Source organism: Canis lupus, chromosome 28 (genome assembly GCF_003254725.2).
Source record: "Canis lupus dingo isolate Sandy chromosome 28, ASM325472v2, whole genome shotgun sequence".
In the NCBI taxonomy this organism is placed as follows: Eukaryota; Metazoa; Chordata; class Mammalia; order Carnivora; family Canidae; genus Canis; species Canis lupus.
The window spans coordinates 5659730-5675520 of NC_064270.1; the positions used below are offsets into that span (position 1 = coordinate 5659730).

Consider the following 15791-nt stretch of genomic DNA (forward strand, 5'->3'; position numbering starts at 1 on the left):
TCTGGATCTGCCACCTCTTCCTGCGTCCCTGTTGTTTTTCCCTCCTCTCCTGCTCGCTCTCTGCTGTCATCTGTGCCAGCACAGCCTCTATGCCTCAAGTGCCGCCACTTGTGGTCACTGCACACTGCCCTTACTCCTTGGAGATGCCCTCTTTCCCACTCGGGCATATTCCTGGCCTTCCAAGTCACACACTCACGAATTTTAGTGTCTTTTCATGCAAGCTTTATTTATTTATTTTTTGTATTGTTTTCCTGTGTGTGTGTTTGTCTTTGGGGCCCAATTTTGTTCAAATTCTTTGGACTTTCCTAATATCCATCTTCTGCTTTATAAAGTCAAATTGAGCTGCATTTAAATAAGTAAAGCATTTTCCCAGCTCAGTCTTCAGTCCATAAAATATGCTGTATGCTGGTCTTTGCAGAGATCACAGTAGCTGAATTATTGAGGTCTGAATAGCGGCTACTTTCCATAGATGCAGTTCATTCCGTATGCAGGTTAGCCCCTGATCTCACTGATGGCATCTATCAGAGAAGGTGAACAGCTAGAGAATTCTGACACACCCCTGGCAGCCAAGGGGCCACGAGCACGCTGCCGTGTATAATGGAAGGACAGGGATGCCGAGAGGCAAGTGCTGACCGATTACTTTTCAGTAATTCTACTGACTTGATACTGACCCAACTCTCTGATGAGGATATTGAATTCTGTGCAGCGGCTTTCACTTCCTCCTTTTCCCTGGAACACTCCTCTCCTTTTCAGTATGTATGGAAAATACTTTCCACCTGACCTAGTCCCATCTCCCAACTTCCCTTTGTATGGAGAAATGAGCTTTCGCCTCATTCTCTCAGATCAATTTTCAATCCAATCAGCCCCGTTTTTCATTGTAGCTTTTCTCAAGCTTCATATAGTCTCCTTATTTTGGCTCATTTCCAAACAAAGAAATATATTTACCATATCGCGGAATTCGATCTGGGCTCCAGCTTCCATTAACTTCTCCACAATTGCCAAATGTCCTTCTAAGCATGCTCTGTGAAGAGCTGTCCGTTTATACTGTCAGAATAGAGATTTAAAAAAAAGAGAGAGAGATGCATATAAAAATGAGCATAAATCCCTTCTAAGAGGTATGAGGCTGAGGACCCTGATGACCTAAGTGATAGAAATTTGAGTGCTTCTTTTTAAATTAGAAATGTCAAATTTCCTAAAATTGCAGAACTGGAACAAAGATTGTGCAGCTGAGGCTTGAGTTTCCTGCAGGTACATCTTTAAATGCTCAGAGGTCTCCATGGAGGAATGTGAACTCAAAGCTCACAATTGCCTCAACACTGACATTTCCCTTTCTTGAATTCTGTGCCTTCGTTGTTTGTGTTGAATTGGCCATGCAGATCAGATGGCTTTCTTCCACCTGGGACTGTTGCTAGGTTGAATATCAAAAAGTATTCAATTCTTTTTTAAGAGAATGGGGGACTCGTTTTTAGTTCACCTTCAGAAATGATTCTCCATTCAGTTTGGGAAGGCGAGGTGGGGGGATACAAAAAGGATTCATGTTTCTGGTAAGAAGGCTTCATATGAATGGATTAATAATAGACTATTTGACCAAGAACAATTATTGGTCTTATTCACTCCAGTGCCCTCTATTTGCAGGCAAGGAAATGGAGGTCTAAAAAAATGCAAATTAGCTGCCAAAAATCAAATACCCAAGTAGTGATAGAGTCAGCATTTGAACTCCAGTCCACAGATTCCGTGTGTGGCACTGATGTGTTTGGGTCCAGTCAAGGATGTTGCTATTGAGGCACCTGAGTGACTCAGTCAGTTAAGTGGTTAAGCGTCTGCCTTCAGCTCAGGTGATGGTCCCAGGGTCCTGAGATCTAGCCCAGAGTGGGGCTCCCTGCTTATCAGGCAGTCTGCTTCTCCGTCTGCCTTTGCAGATCCCTCTGCTTGTGCTCTCTCTCTCTCTCTCTCTCTCGAAAATAAATAAATAAAATCTTTATTTTATAAAAGGATGCTATTTTGTATCTCTCCAAAAGGGACTTGTTGGTCCTGCTTTATTAAAAGTCTATCCTAAGAATATAAAAAGTTAAAGAGAAACTGAAAAATCCAGCTGGAAGAAAATGCAACCCATAGCACTAATCCAGCCTCTTTTTTCTGCACTATCCTAATATGCTACTGGCATATGTGGCAACAGCTGGAGAAACTGTTTCAGGTGGATTGCTTTTTGGCACCATGTTAGCAAGACTGAAGTTAAGCATAAGAAACACAAAATTAATGAGCTGGATTTTGCAGTGCTTTGTAGAAGCCTTACCTCATCACAGACATCTGGATTGTTCTTGTCTGACAAGAATTTTTCTACTACTGGCAGTTTATTCTCCAGGGCAGCCTTCAGGAACCTAGGTACATCCACAGGTTCTGTCTAAAGCCAAAGAATAGTGCAGGAGTTATCGTGAGTTTTCCAATATTCAATCAAACCCTCTACAGATATTTATTCCCTGGTAGCACAATGCTGGACATGTAATACTACAAAAGCAAACAGTCCTTACAATGATTTCAGGTTCAGGTTCCTTTACAACTGGAACTTTAGTTTTCCTGTATTTTTTCCTTTTCTTTAGTTGAATGATTACTTCAAGGTCTTCTAGATTTTCAAGCTTTGATCTTTGTTCTAGTTTTTTCTTCTTGAGCTAAAAAAGAAATCCATATTTCAAAATATGGTGACAGGCATTCTGGTTGTGTCTAAACAAAATCTGCAAGGTCTGAGATAAGTATGTGAACAGTTGGAGCAAAAAAGTAAAAAAAAAAAAAAAAAACACCCCAACCAACCCTTTAAAACTAATCTAATCTTTGACTTTGACTCAGTCATTTCTTGTTCAAGTATTTGGGGGTCTAATTTTTCAGCTAATTGCCTTCATCTCCACTTCTCTTGCTTGTAGCATCAGCTTTTGGAGATAGGATCTCTGTAAGTAATGATCATGTAATCATTTCCATACATTTCCATAAATGAACCCCAGATTTATGTTGAATTTTTTATTTAACTCCGAAGAATCCAACAATAAGCATTAAGCTCCGAAATACCAATGCCAAACTCTTTCAGGCAGCCTACAAAGCAGGGCCCCATGAAACAGACTTTCCTGAGACTCCTGCTAACTAATGCATGTTTTATCTGTGATTAGTAAGTAATGAAAATGCACATGGCACCATGGAATTTATCAACACAGATAGTGAACACAGCCAAACAATGATTCTGGGACCACAGGCCATGTTATTGAGAAAAAGAGATCTCATCTCTCTTGTTTGAGATTGACTAGATGGTGCATGACATCAGAAATTCACTAGTCATGTTTCTCTTTCCAAGTCTTTAAATCAGAACATAGTTGTAGAACATTCAATCATTGATTCAGAATCCAGAGGTCATAGTCTTGCTAAAGAATCAGTTCCTACTACTTGTCCTATAAAAGTTGCCTCTCCCATGGGTTTGAATTTGGCAAAGAAACATCTTTGGAATGGTTGCATTTATTTCATTTATCTCTTTTCTCCTTCCTGCCTGGCACCTATTTTCTCCTACCCCATCCACGACTTCCCACTAGTGGATTCCATGGAAGGTCCTTACCTCTGCCTCTCGCTCTTTCTCAATTTTCCACTGCTGCTCCCCCAGGATCAAGGAGTGGGCTGGAAGTGTCTTCAGGTCCTCTTGCTTCTCTAAAGTAACAGCAGCTTCATACTGCCCATCTCTGAAATCCTCAGGTAGGAATTCCCCAGTATCCCCACTGCCATTCTTCTTCCCTGTGACCTAGGAGGAAAGAATATTGTAGGGTCAGAAGTTGCAGGGCCTGTCCTGGAATCATTCTCCACAGAGGATGCTGCAGGAAGGCCTTGGTCCTCCTTGCCTGAGGACAGCCATCTCTGTGCGCTGAGTTCTCAGATCTCAGGCAGGGACACACCGCTGTAGTATTCCAGAATTACCATCAGATGATTGTCCTACCCTCTTGGTAAAGCAAGGCTTAGGTTACGTTGATACATTTAAATGCACTTTTAATCCATTTAAACACATTTCACCTAGGAAAACTGCAACCCCCCCATGATTGTTTTAAATTCTTCCATTTCAGGTATTGTTAATGGCTCTTAGACTTGAGTTGTAAAGTTTCCAGACATATATTCTTGCAATAAAACTTCTTCCTTAAGGCATCCTCATGTGATGTGAATCATGTGAATCCATGCTTTAGTAAGAAAACCAAAAAAGAAGATAATAAATAGGAAATATACAGAGAATTCATTACTGCTAGCTTCGTTTTTCCAATTTCACTTATTTCATCACTTAGGCCAACCATGTTCCATAGATGACATCAGAGTACCTTATGCATTATGCCTCAAAAAGGACATTTCAATTTTCAAATAAAAATCAAGACTAAACCAGTTTTCAGCATGAAACAAAAATGTGTCTTACATACCAGCTCTTCTACCTTCATCACCATCATGTCGGCCTGAGGTTCGGTTCGTCTGTGTGTTTTCTCCTGTGGATTGAATCCCTTGAATCAGCCCTGCTGAGCCCCTCCACACCGGTCAGCTTATATAGCTAGGGCTGGGTGAGATAATCTTCCAACCTGGGAACCCAAGTAACACCCCTGCCCCCACCCGTGGCCAACTCAGAGGCAGGTGAATTTTCATTCCAGACTCAGTGTCTGGGAAGCAGAAGAGGGAAGAGATGACAAGTAACCCCACTGAATATGTGAATCAGGAAGAAATGTGAGAGGGCCATTCCTTTGGCAGTGACCACACCGCTCAGCAATGTAAGTCATCCTATTTATCGAGAAGCCAGGGTACAGCTGTCTGTAGATATTGCACCACAGCGCTGCTCCTTTTCCTTCTTTGTCAGCTTTCATATGACTAACCCTATCAAGAAAATGTAAATGCCCTGCATATCACACTGCCAGTAATATCTTGCTGATAACCAGACTTATCAACACTTCACTTGGGGGAAGTGTTGCTTCAGGACATCCTATTCTCATGGGTAAACAGTTTGAGAGGAAAGGATCCGGGTCCTAATGGCCCTTGTCTATATCTGGTTGGAATTCTCTGGAGTGATGTCTGGGACTAAAAAGGCCCCATGACATGCCACCTTACCATCATTATAAGAAATTAAAAGCATTCAGTAATACGCTTTTATTTTATGGTGTCACTGGCCATAATTAGCACATTACATACTTACTGTCATCTAAAACTGCATACTTACTGGAGCCTTTTTGATTCAAATGGTCCCCAGAAAGATCACAGGAGATCACTTATTAGCAATAGCATGATGTTGATTGGGTCATGGAGCCTAAGTTCTCAGATACTATTGGTAAAACACTCACCTGTGGGAGCTTGTCAAAAATACAGATCCCCAAGCCCCACTCTAGGGTGATGGGTTCTAGGAATTTGTATTTTTTCAAAGCACTCACATAATTCTGATGCATCAAGGCTTGAGACACATTGCTTGAGGGGCAGAGAGCTTTGCCCTGCGGAGGAGTAAAGAATACTCCTGCTTATAAGTTTCTCATTCTGAAGCATTATTTTATTTTATTTTTTTTTAATTTTTATTTATTTATGATAGTCACACACACAGAGAGAGAGGCAGAGACACAGGCAGAGAGAGAAGCAGGCTCCATGCACCGGGAGCCCGATGTGGGATTCGATCCCGGGTCTCCAGGATCGCGCCCTGGGCCAAAGGCAGGCGCCAAACCGCTGCGCCACCCAGGGATCCCTCATTCTGAAGCATTAAATTATGTAAACATATTTAGGTCTTTTTACAGTTCAGGAAGAGGCTGGGATTGTACCTTCAAAGCCACTTAAAACCTTAGTTTTTCTCAGTAAGAGAAACAGGAGGAAGAATGAGAGAAAGGGAGTAATAATGGAGGGAAGTGTTAGGATATTATGTTGACCTTTCTATGTCTGTAACCCCTCAGACTTACCTGCTCCACAAACATGGCTACCATCCTTCTCTCCTTGAATGGATCAACCTATGGACATTTTCTGGAACTGTCAGAATGAGACATTGACCTTCAAAGAGAAAACATTGGTATAGCACAACCCTCCTAATAACTCCTTTTTTTTTTTTTTTAAAGATTTCATCTATTCATTCATGAGAGACACAGAGAGAGAGAGAGGCAGAGACACAGCCAGGAGAAGCAGGCTCCCCATAGGGAGCCTGATTCAGGACTCAATTCCAGGACCCTGGGATCATGCCCTGAGCCAAAGGCAGATGCTCAACCACTGAGCCACCCAGGTGCCCCCCTCCTAATAACTCATGTACCTGTCCTGGTCTTCTCATGTTCTTTCCTAAAAGAGGTTTTACCTAAAGGAAATCTCCTGGTGTTTTCTCTGAGATGAACACAACTATTACCATCTTCCTTGGTTTCTCCATGTAAGTGAGAAATGGCCAGTTTAGCTTTTCTTACCATTTCTCAGAGCTTTCTGTTCCAAGCTTGATGCAAGCTGATGATGGCATTAGGAGATATCTTTGGGGAAGGGTCACAGGTTAAGGGCCTTAAATATGGAATCACACAGCTGTTAGTGCCCTCAAAGTTCAAGCAAGACCAACGCTTCCATTTTGCAGAGGGTGGTAAGGCATGGAAACATTAAGTAACTTGCTGTAGATACACAGCTGGTTGGTGGATACCAGGCTGAAGAGTTTTGATTCCATCCAAAAGAAGAAGAGGATCACTGAGTGCAGAACAGATTTTCAAGGTCGGGTCATACCTAGACCCATTCAGGGCCCAACCAACACTGATAAAATGTTCTTCCATGTTCAGATCACCTCAAAAAATGCAAGTGGCAATGGGTGGGATGGTTCATGAAGCCCTAGTCTTCCTCTAGCCACTAAGTTTTCTCCCTCAAACCTGGCTGATTCTGTATAGAAGACTTCAAGAAATCTTTTTTTTTTTTTTTTTTCTAGAGAGAGAGACACACAGAGAGGGGGGGTGAAGGCAGAGGGAAAGGGAGAGAGAGAATCCCAAGCAGACACTATACCCAGCGTAGAGCCCAATGAAGGGCTCAATCTCACAACCCAAAATCAAGATCTTGAGCCAAAATCAAGACTGACTGAGCCACCCAGGTGCCCCTCCAGGAAGTCTGGAAGGGAACTTTGCAGAGGATGACCGTTGAGGAGTTGAGGACAGTTCATGGAATGGGTTGGGCGGGTCATCTTTACTGTCACATCTGCGGATCCTCTCCACTCCAGTATCCCAGTGTTGGGCCAGTCGGCATTATAAAACGAAAAAATCATTATTGGAAGGTTTACTCCTCAAATAGCAATTCTAGATACATTTAGCTCCTAACAACACAGAAGACGAAATTGTGTTTTCAAGTATTCTTACTCATCAAAATTGAGAACAGAACTTCTCAACTAGAGGCAAGTTCTCTATCACTTATTTTTAAAGAAGTTCCTTCCTATAAAAGTTCACCTAGTGGGGCAAATTCTGAGACATTTGACTGGATCATCCTCTCAAATTAGGCATCACCTTTCCTTACCAAGATGAATAAAGAGAAAAAAGCTCCCGGTTGGTTCTACAATTATTTAGCAACCCAACGCCAACTATCTATGAACAGAATGAGCAGGGAAATGGTCCCTGAGCTTTGTCAGAGTTACCTCAGGAGGGTTTAACCCAGTTTCTGCAGGACTTAAGCATTTCAGTGGGACAAGAGTCATAACCCTGCTTCCAGTTGGAGAGAGTGAGTGGCAGAGGAGCAGAGCACACAGCACTTACTGTTGTCACCCAGAGTTCCAAAGACTTGCTCAGAGACCACCCCAGTAATTGCCACAGCTCAGCTCCAAGGGCAAGCTCGTCTTTCCAAATTTTTGGACATTGTACTTCTGCTGTACTTCACTGTACTTCTACTATTTCTTTATTTTGTTAACTACATAAGTAATATATGCATGTTATTTTTAAAAATTAAAATGACACATGGGATGCCTAGGTGGCTCAGTGGTTGAGTGTCTGCCTTTGGCTCGGGTTGTGATCCTGGGGCCCTGGGATTGAGTCCCATGCTGGGCTCACCCTCACCACAGGGAGCCTGCTTCTCCTTCTGCTTGTGTCTCTGCCTCTCTGTCTCATGAATAAATAAATAAAATCTTGAAAAAAAATCAAAATGACACAGAATGCGGCTTAATTGCAATCTTACCAAGTGTTGATTTGATACTTAATCTTTTTCACCTGATAATGTGTCTTAGCAATTGTCTTCTATGAGCACAAACAAATCAATTTCATTATTTTAATCAACCACATGGATTTCCACGTGTGGACACACCATTGCTTATTTAGCCAGTCTCCCATCTATGGATATTTAGGCTGTTTTTCAAAACAGTCACTTTTATCTGCTACAATCAAAGGCGTTTTATAGCACATAAAATTTTATTCTTATTAATGCTCCTTGTCCTTAGAACACCCACCTCAATACTAAAAGGAATGACTTCGAGGACTGTAGCCAGATTCTGACTCGGAAGATACCTTGTTCCACTGTTACACTTATAATTGCTCATTTTGCTATTCCTCTTAATAGCCTTCCCAGAGCCAGCTGCTACTCACCTCCCTTGGCTCAGAGAAGTGGCTGACTTTGCCTGACAAGGAATCCAAGTATCCTTACAGCCAAGCTGTGGCTCAGTTACACACTTGAAAATGCCAAGGCAGGTCATAAAATGAAGCAAACAAGGTCCAAGTTTGTTTCCCTGCCCTCACCAGGAATGACTCACCTGTACTTGAGAAGCTGAACACACTGGGGACATATTGAGTGGGATTGTGGTATCTGCCCTCATCTCCGCTCAAAGGACAAAGTCAAGACTAAAGTCTTCTTCTACCCAGGGCTCTGCATACAAAGTGCACACTGCTTGTAAGCCACAGGGCTTCCTTTTTATAGATACTGGCAGTCCTCCACAGGAGAGGTATGTGAAGGCTGTCTCACCTCCACACCTTATCGCAGGTGCCTTGTTCTAGTAAACTACATGTCTCAACCCAAATTCTGCCACACATGTGAGCCCATGTCAGCCAACAGGCACACACAGCCACATGGACTGTTCTGTAAACTCAGTGAAACCAGCTCAATTTTAGGCCCTCATACAGCGAAAAGCATAAGAGGCTCCATTGAGGCAAATGAAACCACATCCTAGCAGCAAATTTCAGCTGACTTTCTAGTCTAGTCAGACGACAGAACATTCCAGTGTACGGCCCAACACAAGATCTGACAGGGTCCTAGTACTCACTATAGGCCTAGGACTCCAAAGGGCATAAAAAAAAGTCTGACACATAGTAGGGCTAAATATTTAGCTAATACCTGGCAGTGTTGTTCCTTGCTTTTCTAGCCAAACCACATATCCTGAATCCTCCCTTCAGTGACAAATAATTTGTAATACTTCTAATGCTAATTAAAGAATTGTTTAGTGCCAATAAGAGGTAAAGACAGTTTAAGGGCATGTGGTAGCCTCTTCTAGAACATGCACAACTGATTGGCTTCTTATAAATTCTAACTAACCACAGAAAGTATACCATGACAGTTAGGGAACCTCAGCTATAAATTAACATTTCTCAGGGCAGTGATTCTCAAGGCTGGGTACATGTCAGAATGTCCAGGAAGCATTTAAAAGATGCTAATACTCCAGCCTCACAAGGTAAATGAAATCTGAATCTTTGCTCTAAGTTCCAGGTGCATTTAAAAAAATTCTCGAGTTGATTCTAATTTCTACCCAGCATTGAGAATACCAACACAGGATATAGATTTAAGTGAATATGTATGTAAATAAATGAACATATATTCTTGAAGGTATAGGAGGCCATCAAGCTATCCTTATCTCAGTCTCTGAATTTTAAAGACTCCACCTTTATTAAAACTATGGAAAGAAAATACACACACACTTTATTCATTCAATATTTATTTGGGCCTATTATGTGTCAGGCATTTTTATAGAGCTGAGATATACCAAAGCTCACAGCAGACAAATTCCCCTGCCCTCAGGGAGTCTTTACAGTTTTACTGAAGTATTTAAAGGAAACTGCAGACAATAGAACATGCTGCTTCTGCCACAAAGCCAAGGAGGGTCAGGGAAGTATGTAAGTATGAAGAATGTGGGCTGAGGAAATAGGGAACCTGGCTTTTAATCCTGGCCTTGTCCTGTGTCTAGTTGAGCGAGTCCTCTCACCAATTAGGATCTCAAATCCTCCAGTTACCAAAGGAGAGCTTTGAGCAAAATGATCTCTGGGGCCCTAAAATTTTATTGAGGTCTTCAAACCACTGAATCAAAAGGTAGAAATAAACATTTATGACTGCAGCATTATATGCAGATGGCACAGTTGATTCTCCAAAGACTCTAGAGGAGGAAATGGTCCATAAAGCCTTCACCAGCCCAGTCATTTTAAAGACACACTCCCATTTGATAAACATGAAAATCTTATATCTTCTGTTAATACAAAGACAAATGTCAGGATGAACTTGAGGCCAAAATGAAATCAAAGCAATAGTCATTTTGAATATGCTTTTCCAAACTCCCCAAGACCTTAGGGATCTTGATACGGCTTCTTCTCCCCTCCTTCCCATCTGAAGATCTCTGCCCAAATTCTCGCCTTTGCTGGAATCCACTGTAGAAAAAGGACTGCTAACTGGGCAGGAAGGGCTGTCAAAGACATTACATTAAAAGTCTTATTCCTCCAAACAGTGGGTTCTTTTTCAGGTCCCTGCATTAATTTCCATAGTCTTAGTAAGGCAGAGCCTTTAACAACATTCTGACCCAGTGATAAGGATGAGGGGACCATCTCTTACTAGGGGATGAATGGGTGTGTGAGAGAATCAGCTCCTGTTAATGCATAATGATTCTTCTTCCTGCCCCTGAAGTTTCTGAAAAGCTAACCTTTCTTCATACAACAAAATCTCACTGAATGGACAGTGGGATGGTGGAGAGTTTGCATTGAAGCCGGTTGGCGGGGGGGGGGGGGGGGGGGGGGGGGCGCGGGAGGGCAACTGTCATAGTAACACTGAAAAGATTTTGATGCAACTTTGGAATTACTTCACATCCAATTACATACGACAACTACTTGGGGTGAGAGATAAGTGCTTCCATGACCACAACATAGAAGGAAAATCCATTTAACCTTTTCAGCCAATTTATTAAAGCAGGGAAGAATTATTTTTTAAATGCAATTTCTGACTTCAGGTAAGGAGTATTGGAAAAAATGTCTTGGTATATTTTGGAGTTTCCTAATAAAAAAGAAAGTGCTGCAAGACATCTTAAGTATGGGTTCTTTGGGAAGCAGAGAAATTTAGTAAGAACCAATAAAAGCACTGAGTGGACACTGAGTCCATTGTCTGGCCATTAGGAAGGGCCAGGCTGAGGCAGGCAGGATCTTTTTACTTTAAAGACTAAAACTTCCCTTTGTAAACACCCTGATACTTAAAATCTCACTGCAACGTAGTTTCTTATGGCTCACCTAAATTTTGGCAATTTAATCTCTTTATCTCATTCTAACTTTAGAAAAGACCTTCACCAGCAAAAACATCCATTGAGCTCATTTTACCATGAGTCTTACTAGATCAAGGGAGACAGGACTAAAAGATGAAGTTTCTGCCCCTGAAATCCTACTGGAACTATCCCCCTTCTACTGGCTCAAAAACTTTCTTATAACTAGATATTTTCAGGTTTTTTGAATACTGAATTTTGGAATGTAGAAAAGCCTTCAATATTGTCTAGTCCAATCCCCTAATTAAACACTTGAAGAGGTTTAAGTGGCTCGTCCCAAATCACATGCAGTGTTAGGATACAAATCCAGGTCTCCCTACTTCCAGACCCATGCTCCATCCCCAGGTTGAAAGTATTTTTGTTCACACAGATATGCTAGCTGATATCTGGGGCTCCATTCCCTTCAAAGTAAATGCCCACACATGTAATGTTTCATGTTTTCTGTCTTCTCTTCTAGAAAGGCTTATGGCTCTGTCACTTTAAAAAATATATTTAGGCTCTCATTCCTTAGAGAAATTGCTGATTCCACATTTGGGACAAGGAAGGTACAAGATGAGCTTAGAATATTCTGTGCCAGAAAGCAAGCAGGTACTCATGACTAATGTGGGATTTGCCAAAGGAGCAGCTGGAAGGAGCTCCTGCTATCCGAATCTGGGATATGTTGAGCGTCAAAAAGAATAATGATGATAACTTATGAACAATCTCGGGGTCCATAGTAATAATAAATAATATAAATATGGGCTGCCTGGATGGCTCAGTTGGTTGGGCTTCTAACTCTTGGTTTCTGCTCAGGTCATGATGCCATGGGTGGTGGGATCTGGCTCCAAGCTTAGCAAGGAGTCTGCCTGAAGATTCTCTCCCCCTTCCTCTCCCCAACTCACACTCATGCACTTTTGCTTTCTCTCTCTAAAGTAAATAAATCAATCTTTTTTAAGAACATGTAAAGTTCATAAGAAAATTAATGATATAAATATATAAACAAGTAAATAGAGAAAGGAAGGGGAAAAGGGGAAGCTCTTTTTTATAGAAAAATGCCAGGAGAGCAGGGTAAAATTATATTAATTAATGTGGAGAGCAGGGTAAAATTATAAAGTTCACCCCAATAAAATAAGTGATTCAAGCAAAAATCATCAATGAATGCTAAAACTATTTTCTGAAAGGTCACTGGGTATCAGAATATTCTCATAGTACTAAAGGATCACACAAAGATTGTTTATTAAATTAAAAGAGGCAAAAAAAATAAAATGAAATAAATTAAAAGAGGCAAAAAAACACTTTTAAAATGGAGAGACCCAGCGGGCACCACTTTCACGAGTGACCAAACTTACTATCAAAAGAAGTGCTAGGACTCAGGTATCAGTAATTTCTAAAACTTTCCAGTTGATTCTATTTTCTGTCTAGAGTTGAGAATACCATCCTTCGGTTGAGATTTACCTGAATGTGTACGTAAGTATACATATGTGTGTATTTTTGAAGTCGTAGTGAAATATTAAGCTATCCTTGTCACAGTCTCAGAACTGTGACTGTTAAACTATGGGAAAAAAAATACCTCTTCTTTGCAATTTATTTATTCAATGTTTATTTAGCCTATTCCTGTGGGACAACCTGACATTATGTATTTCCTAAAGTGTTGCAATAAGAAGTGCACACCATCACTTTTGTAATATTTGGACCAAAAATGATTAACCTGAATCCAATCATGAGGCAACTTTCAGACAAATCCAGAATGTTGGACTTTCTGGGGCGACGGGGTTGGGGGCGGGGGGGGGGGGGGGGGGGGGGGGGGGGAGGGAGACAACCAGTTGGACTCCTCAAATAGGTTAATGACTTGAAAAGCCAAACAAAAAAAGAATTGGCTTTTCTAGATTAAAGGAAACGTAAAGAGACATAACAATCAAAGAAAATGCACGAACTTTGGTTGGATCCTGTAATTTAAAAAAACAAAAGCCATAAAATACATCTTGGGGACAAGTGAAGAAATTTGAGTGTGACTTGTATTTTAAACACTATTCATGATAGTTTTCTTATGAGTAGTGATGGTTTTGAGGTAACGTCGCAGAATGTCCTATACATTCTGAATTATTTAGGGGATGAGGTGTCATGATACCTGGTTTCAACCGGTTCAACAAAAAGCCTCCACGTGTGTGTACATGTGTATAGAGAGAAAAAAAGGACCCAACCGTAAAACATTAACAGTTGAATCCAGGTGAAGAGTAGAGGGGCTCTCACTCACGGCTGTTCTTTCCATTTTTCTGTACCCTTTCAAACGTTAAAATGACTGTAACTTTTTAGTGAAATAGGATCGCGGGAACCCAGCGCCAGGAAGGAGGGGCTGTTGGGCCGCGGGTCCAGGTCGCGGGGAGCCGGCGGGGACGCAGGCCCACTAGGGGGGCGGGGGCGGGAGTGGCAAGGACGTACTTCTGGTGACAGGACAATAGTGTGGCATCCGTCGGCACACGGGGATCCAGGCCAACAGCTTCGTTGAACCCCGGGGTCACAGGGCCCAGAGCCCCGGCCAGCCGTGAAACCCAAAGTCTTACAAGAGGCAGCAGCTGGCTTCGGTCCCCGCTGTCCCTCCTGTCCTGCCGCCGAAACAGTGTGCTGCTTTCAAAAGATGGGCTTTCTAACATTTGACCAGCTGGTGACTTCTTACGTCATTTCCAGATCCTGCGTTCAATGTGTCCTAATGGCTAAAATGCGAAGAAAGCATAAGCGGCCCCCAAAGTTAATGGAGAAGGGGAGTCCCTGGCGGTGCTGGGGGACTGGGTGTGCGGCAGGCGGAGCGAGGGGCTCAGCCCAAGGGTGGCCACTTAAAGTTTCCTTCTTTCCTTCCTTCCTCCCCCCATTCCTTCCCTCCGTCCGTCCTTCCTCTTTTCTCTCCCCGTCCCTGCCTGAAAAACCACAAGGACTGAAACTAAGGGCCATGAAGGTGGGCTGACCCCAGCCGCCCGGTAAGCGGAGCCATCCCCCTCCTAACAAGTGGCTATTTCAGAAAGAGGTTCAGAGCCTTTTAACTAGAAACACCCCCCACCCTCACCCCCAGGCCGTCCTCTCCTGCCTGCGTAGACCTGCCTAGGAGGTGATCTTACCTCTCCCGCTTAGGAGCCTGGCAGGGTTTTCTGAACTAAATTCACAGAAGAAAGGGAAGAGCCTGTTTGGAAAAACAGACTCTTCTGCTGCCAACACAAGCAGATCTTTTAGGGTGGAGGGAAACTGTAACCCCTCCAAGATCTTTGCTCTCCTTGCAGCGCAGGCTCTCAGGTTTCACAAAGGAATTTATAGAGCAGACTGACGCCTCTGGGGCTGGAATCAGCTCAGGACTAAGTGGAGAGCCATGAAGACCGACAGGCACCCTTCTCTGCTTTGTGCAGGCTGGGGATTGTTTACCAGGGCATGAAAACGTCCTCTCACTGAAAAGGAATGTTTGGCAAGGAAATGACCTCTGGAGGCACAACGCGATTGCTCCCTGGGGACTCAGTTTGGGTTAGTAACAGATCAGAACCACCAACCTAGACAAAGCCATCGTGGGTGGGGCAGGGGAGGGGACTGAGGTTTACTGAAGCTTTGTGATGTTTCAAGTGACTCCTGCCTTCAAAGGACAGCTGTCTTCTTTTCTAGGCAAGTTATGTACGATACAGCAAATGAAGTTAAAGGGAAAGAAGATGAGAGGTTGAAAATCATACGTAGAGAGGGGCACCTGGGTAGCTCAGGGGTTGAGCCTCTGCCTTTGGCTCAGCTTGTAATCATGGGGTCCTGGGATCAAGTCCCGCATCAGGCTGCCCCCAGGGAGCCAGCCTTCTCCCTCTGCCTCTGTCTTTGCTCTGCTCTCTCTCTCTTGTGAATTTTTTTTAAAAAATCATATATAGAGAAATAAAAAGAATCTTTGGTTTATTGGTGTATGTGTTCTCTACTTAGCTCAGAGTTTGACCTACGTCTTTTCAAACCCATGTTTAGGAGGTACTAAATGGTGTGGGGTGCATTGCTCTGGTGGCTGACATCTACACTTAGATGAAGAAGACAGAGATGATGTCCTTCCTTATTTGGTGGCTCCAGAAGCCACATTCCCTCCTCATCTCTTTCCACGAGGACCAGGCTCTGGTCAGCAGAAACTCCAGCCATTCAGCAGCCCCTACCCTGGCACTGCTTTATCTCAGAGTCTTCACTGTGGAATTCTGAGGCCCACCCCAATGCCCCGGATGTGCTTCAACCCATGGCCTGCCACTTGGCTCCTCTTGTGACGACAGGCTGATAACATAGCTCACATGCCTTCCCCTTTTCCTGCATACCAACCAGGCCCCAGCTCTGAAAAGGAAATGCACGACAAACCAAGAGA

General features: G+C 42.8%; 2 protein-coding genes across 20 annotated transcripts in view; both read right to left on the reverse strand.

Annotated features, from left to right (window-relative positions):
- The window catches only part of ANKRD1 (ankyrin repeat domain 1), a 524644-nt gene extending 519735 nt beyond the window's left edge, over positions 1 to 4909 (reverse strand). For 12 of the 18 annotated variants that reach the window (XR_007406892.1, XM_049103528.1, XM_049103529.1 and 9 more), the window contains exons 1-5: positions 4431 to 4909; positions 3593 to 3772; positions 2529 to 2666; positions 2294 to 2401; positions 946 to 1044 (exon numbers count right to left, since the gene is read on the reverse strand). Coding sequence is in view for 16 of the 18 variants with exons in the window: in XM_049103528.1 (XP_048959485.1) it covers positions 946 to 1044; positions 2294 to 2401; positions 2529 to 2666; positions 3593 to 3772; positions 4431 to 4457 (552 nt within the window). In the remaining 2 variants the exon portion in view is untranslated. Of the gene's footprint in view, positions 1 to 945; positions 1045 to 2293; positions 2402 to 2528; positions 2667 to 3592; positions 3773 to 4426 lie in introns of all 18 variants that reach the window. The other 6 variants (XR_007406893.1, XM_049103523.1, XM_049103524.1 and 3 more) reach the window with 1 other exon arrangement.
- Positions 4910 to 5963: 1054 nt separating this feature from the next.
- Positions 5964 to 14976, reverse strand: LOC112672042 (uncharacterized). Of its 2 annotated transcripts, none has more exons than XR_007406895.1 (3): positions 14548 to 14972; positions 13877 to 14148; positions 5964 to 6018 (listed from the first exon to the last, which is right to left on the reverse strand). XR_007406895.1 is itself a non-coding variant. In XM_035708058.2 (3 exons), exons 2-3 carry the CDS (start codon positions 14086 to 14088, stop codon positions 10159 to 10161), a joined length of 672 nt encoding a protein of 223 aa, XP_035563951.1. In that variant the 5' UTR covers positions 14089 to 14148; positions 14548 to 14976; the 3' UTR covers positions 9864 to 10158. The 2 variants fall into 2 exon arrangements, 1 of the variants encoding a protein (XP_035563951.1); XM_035708058.2 differs by lacking the exon at positions 5964 to 6018 and adding an exon at positions 9864 to 10618 and having other exon boundaries at positions 14548 to 14976.
- Positions 14977 to 15791: the final 815 nt, after the last annotated feature.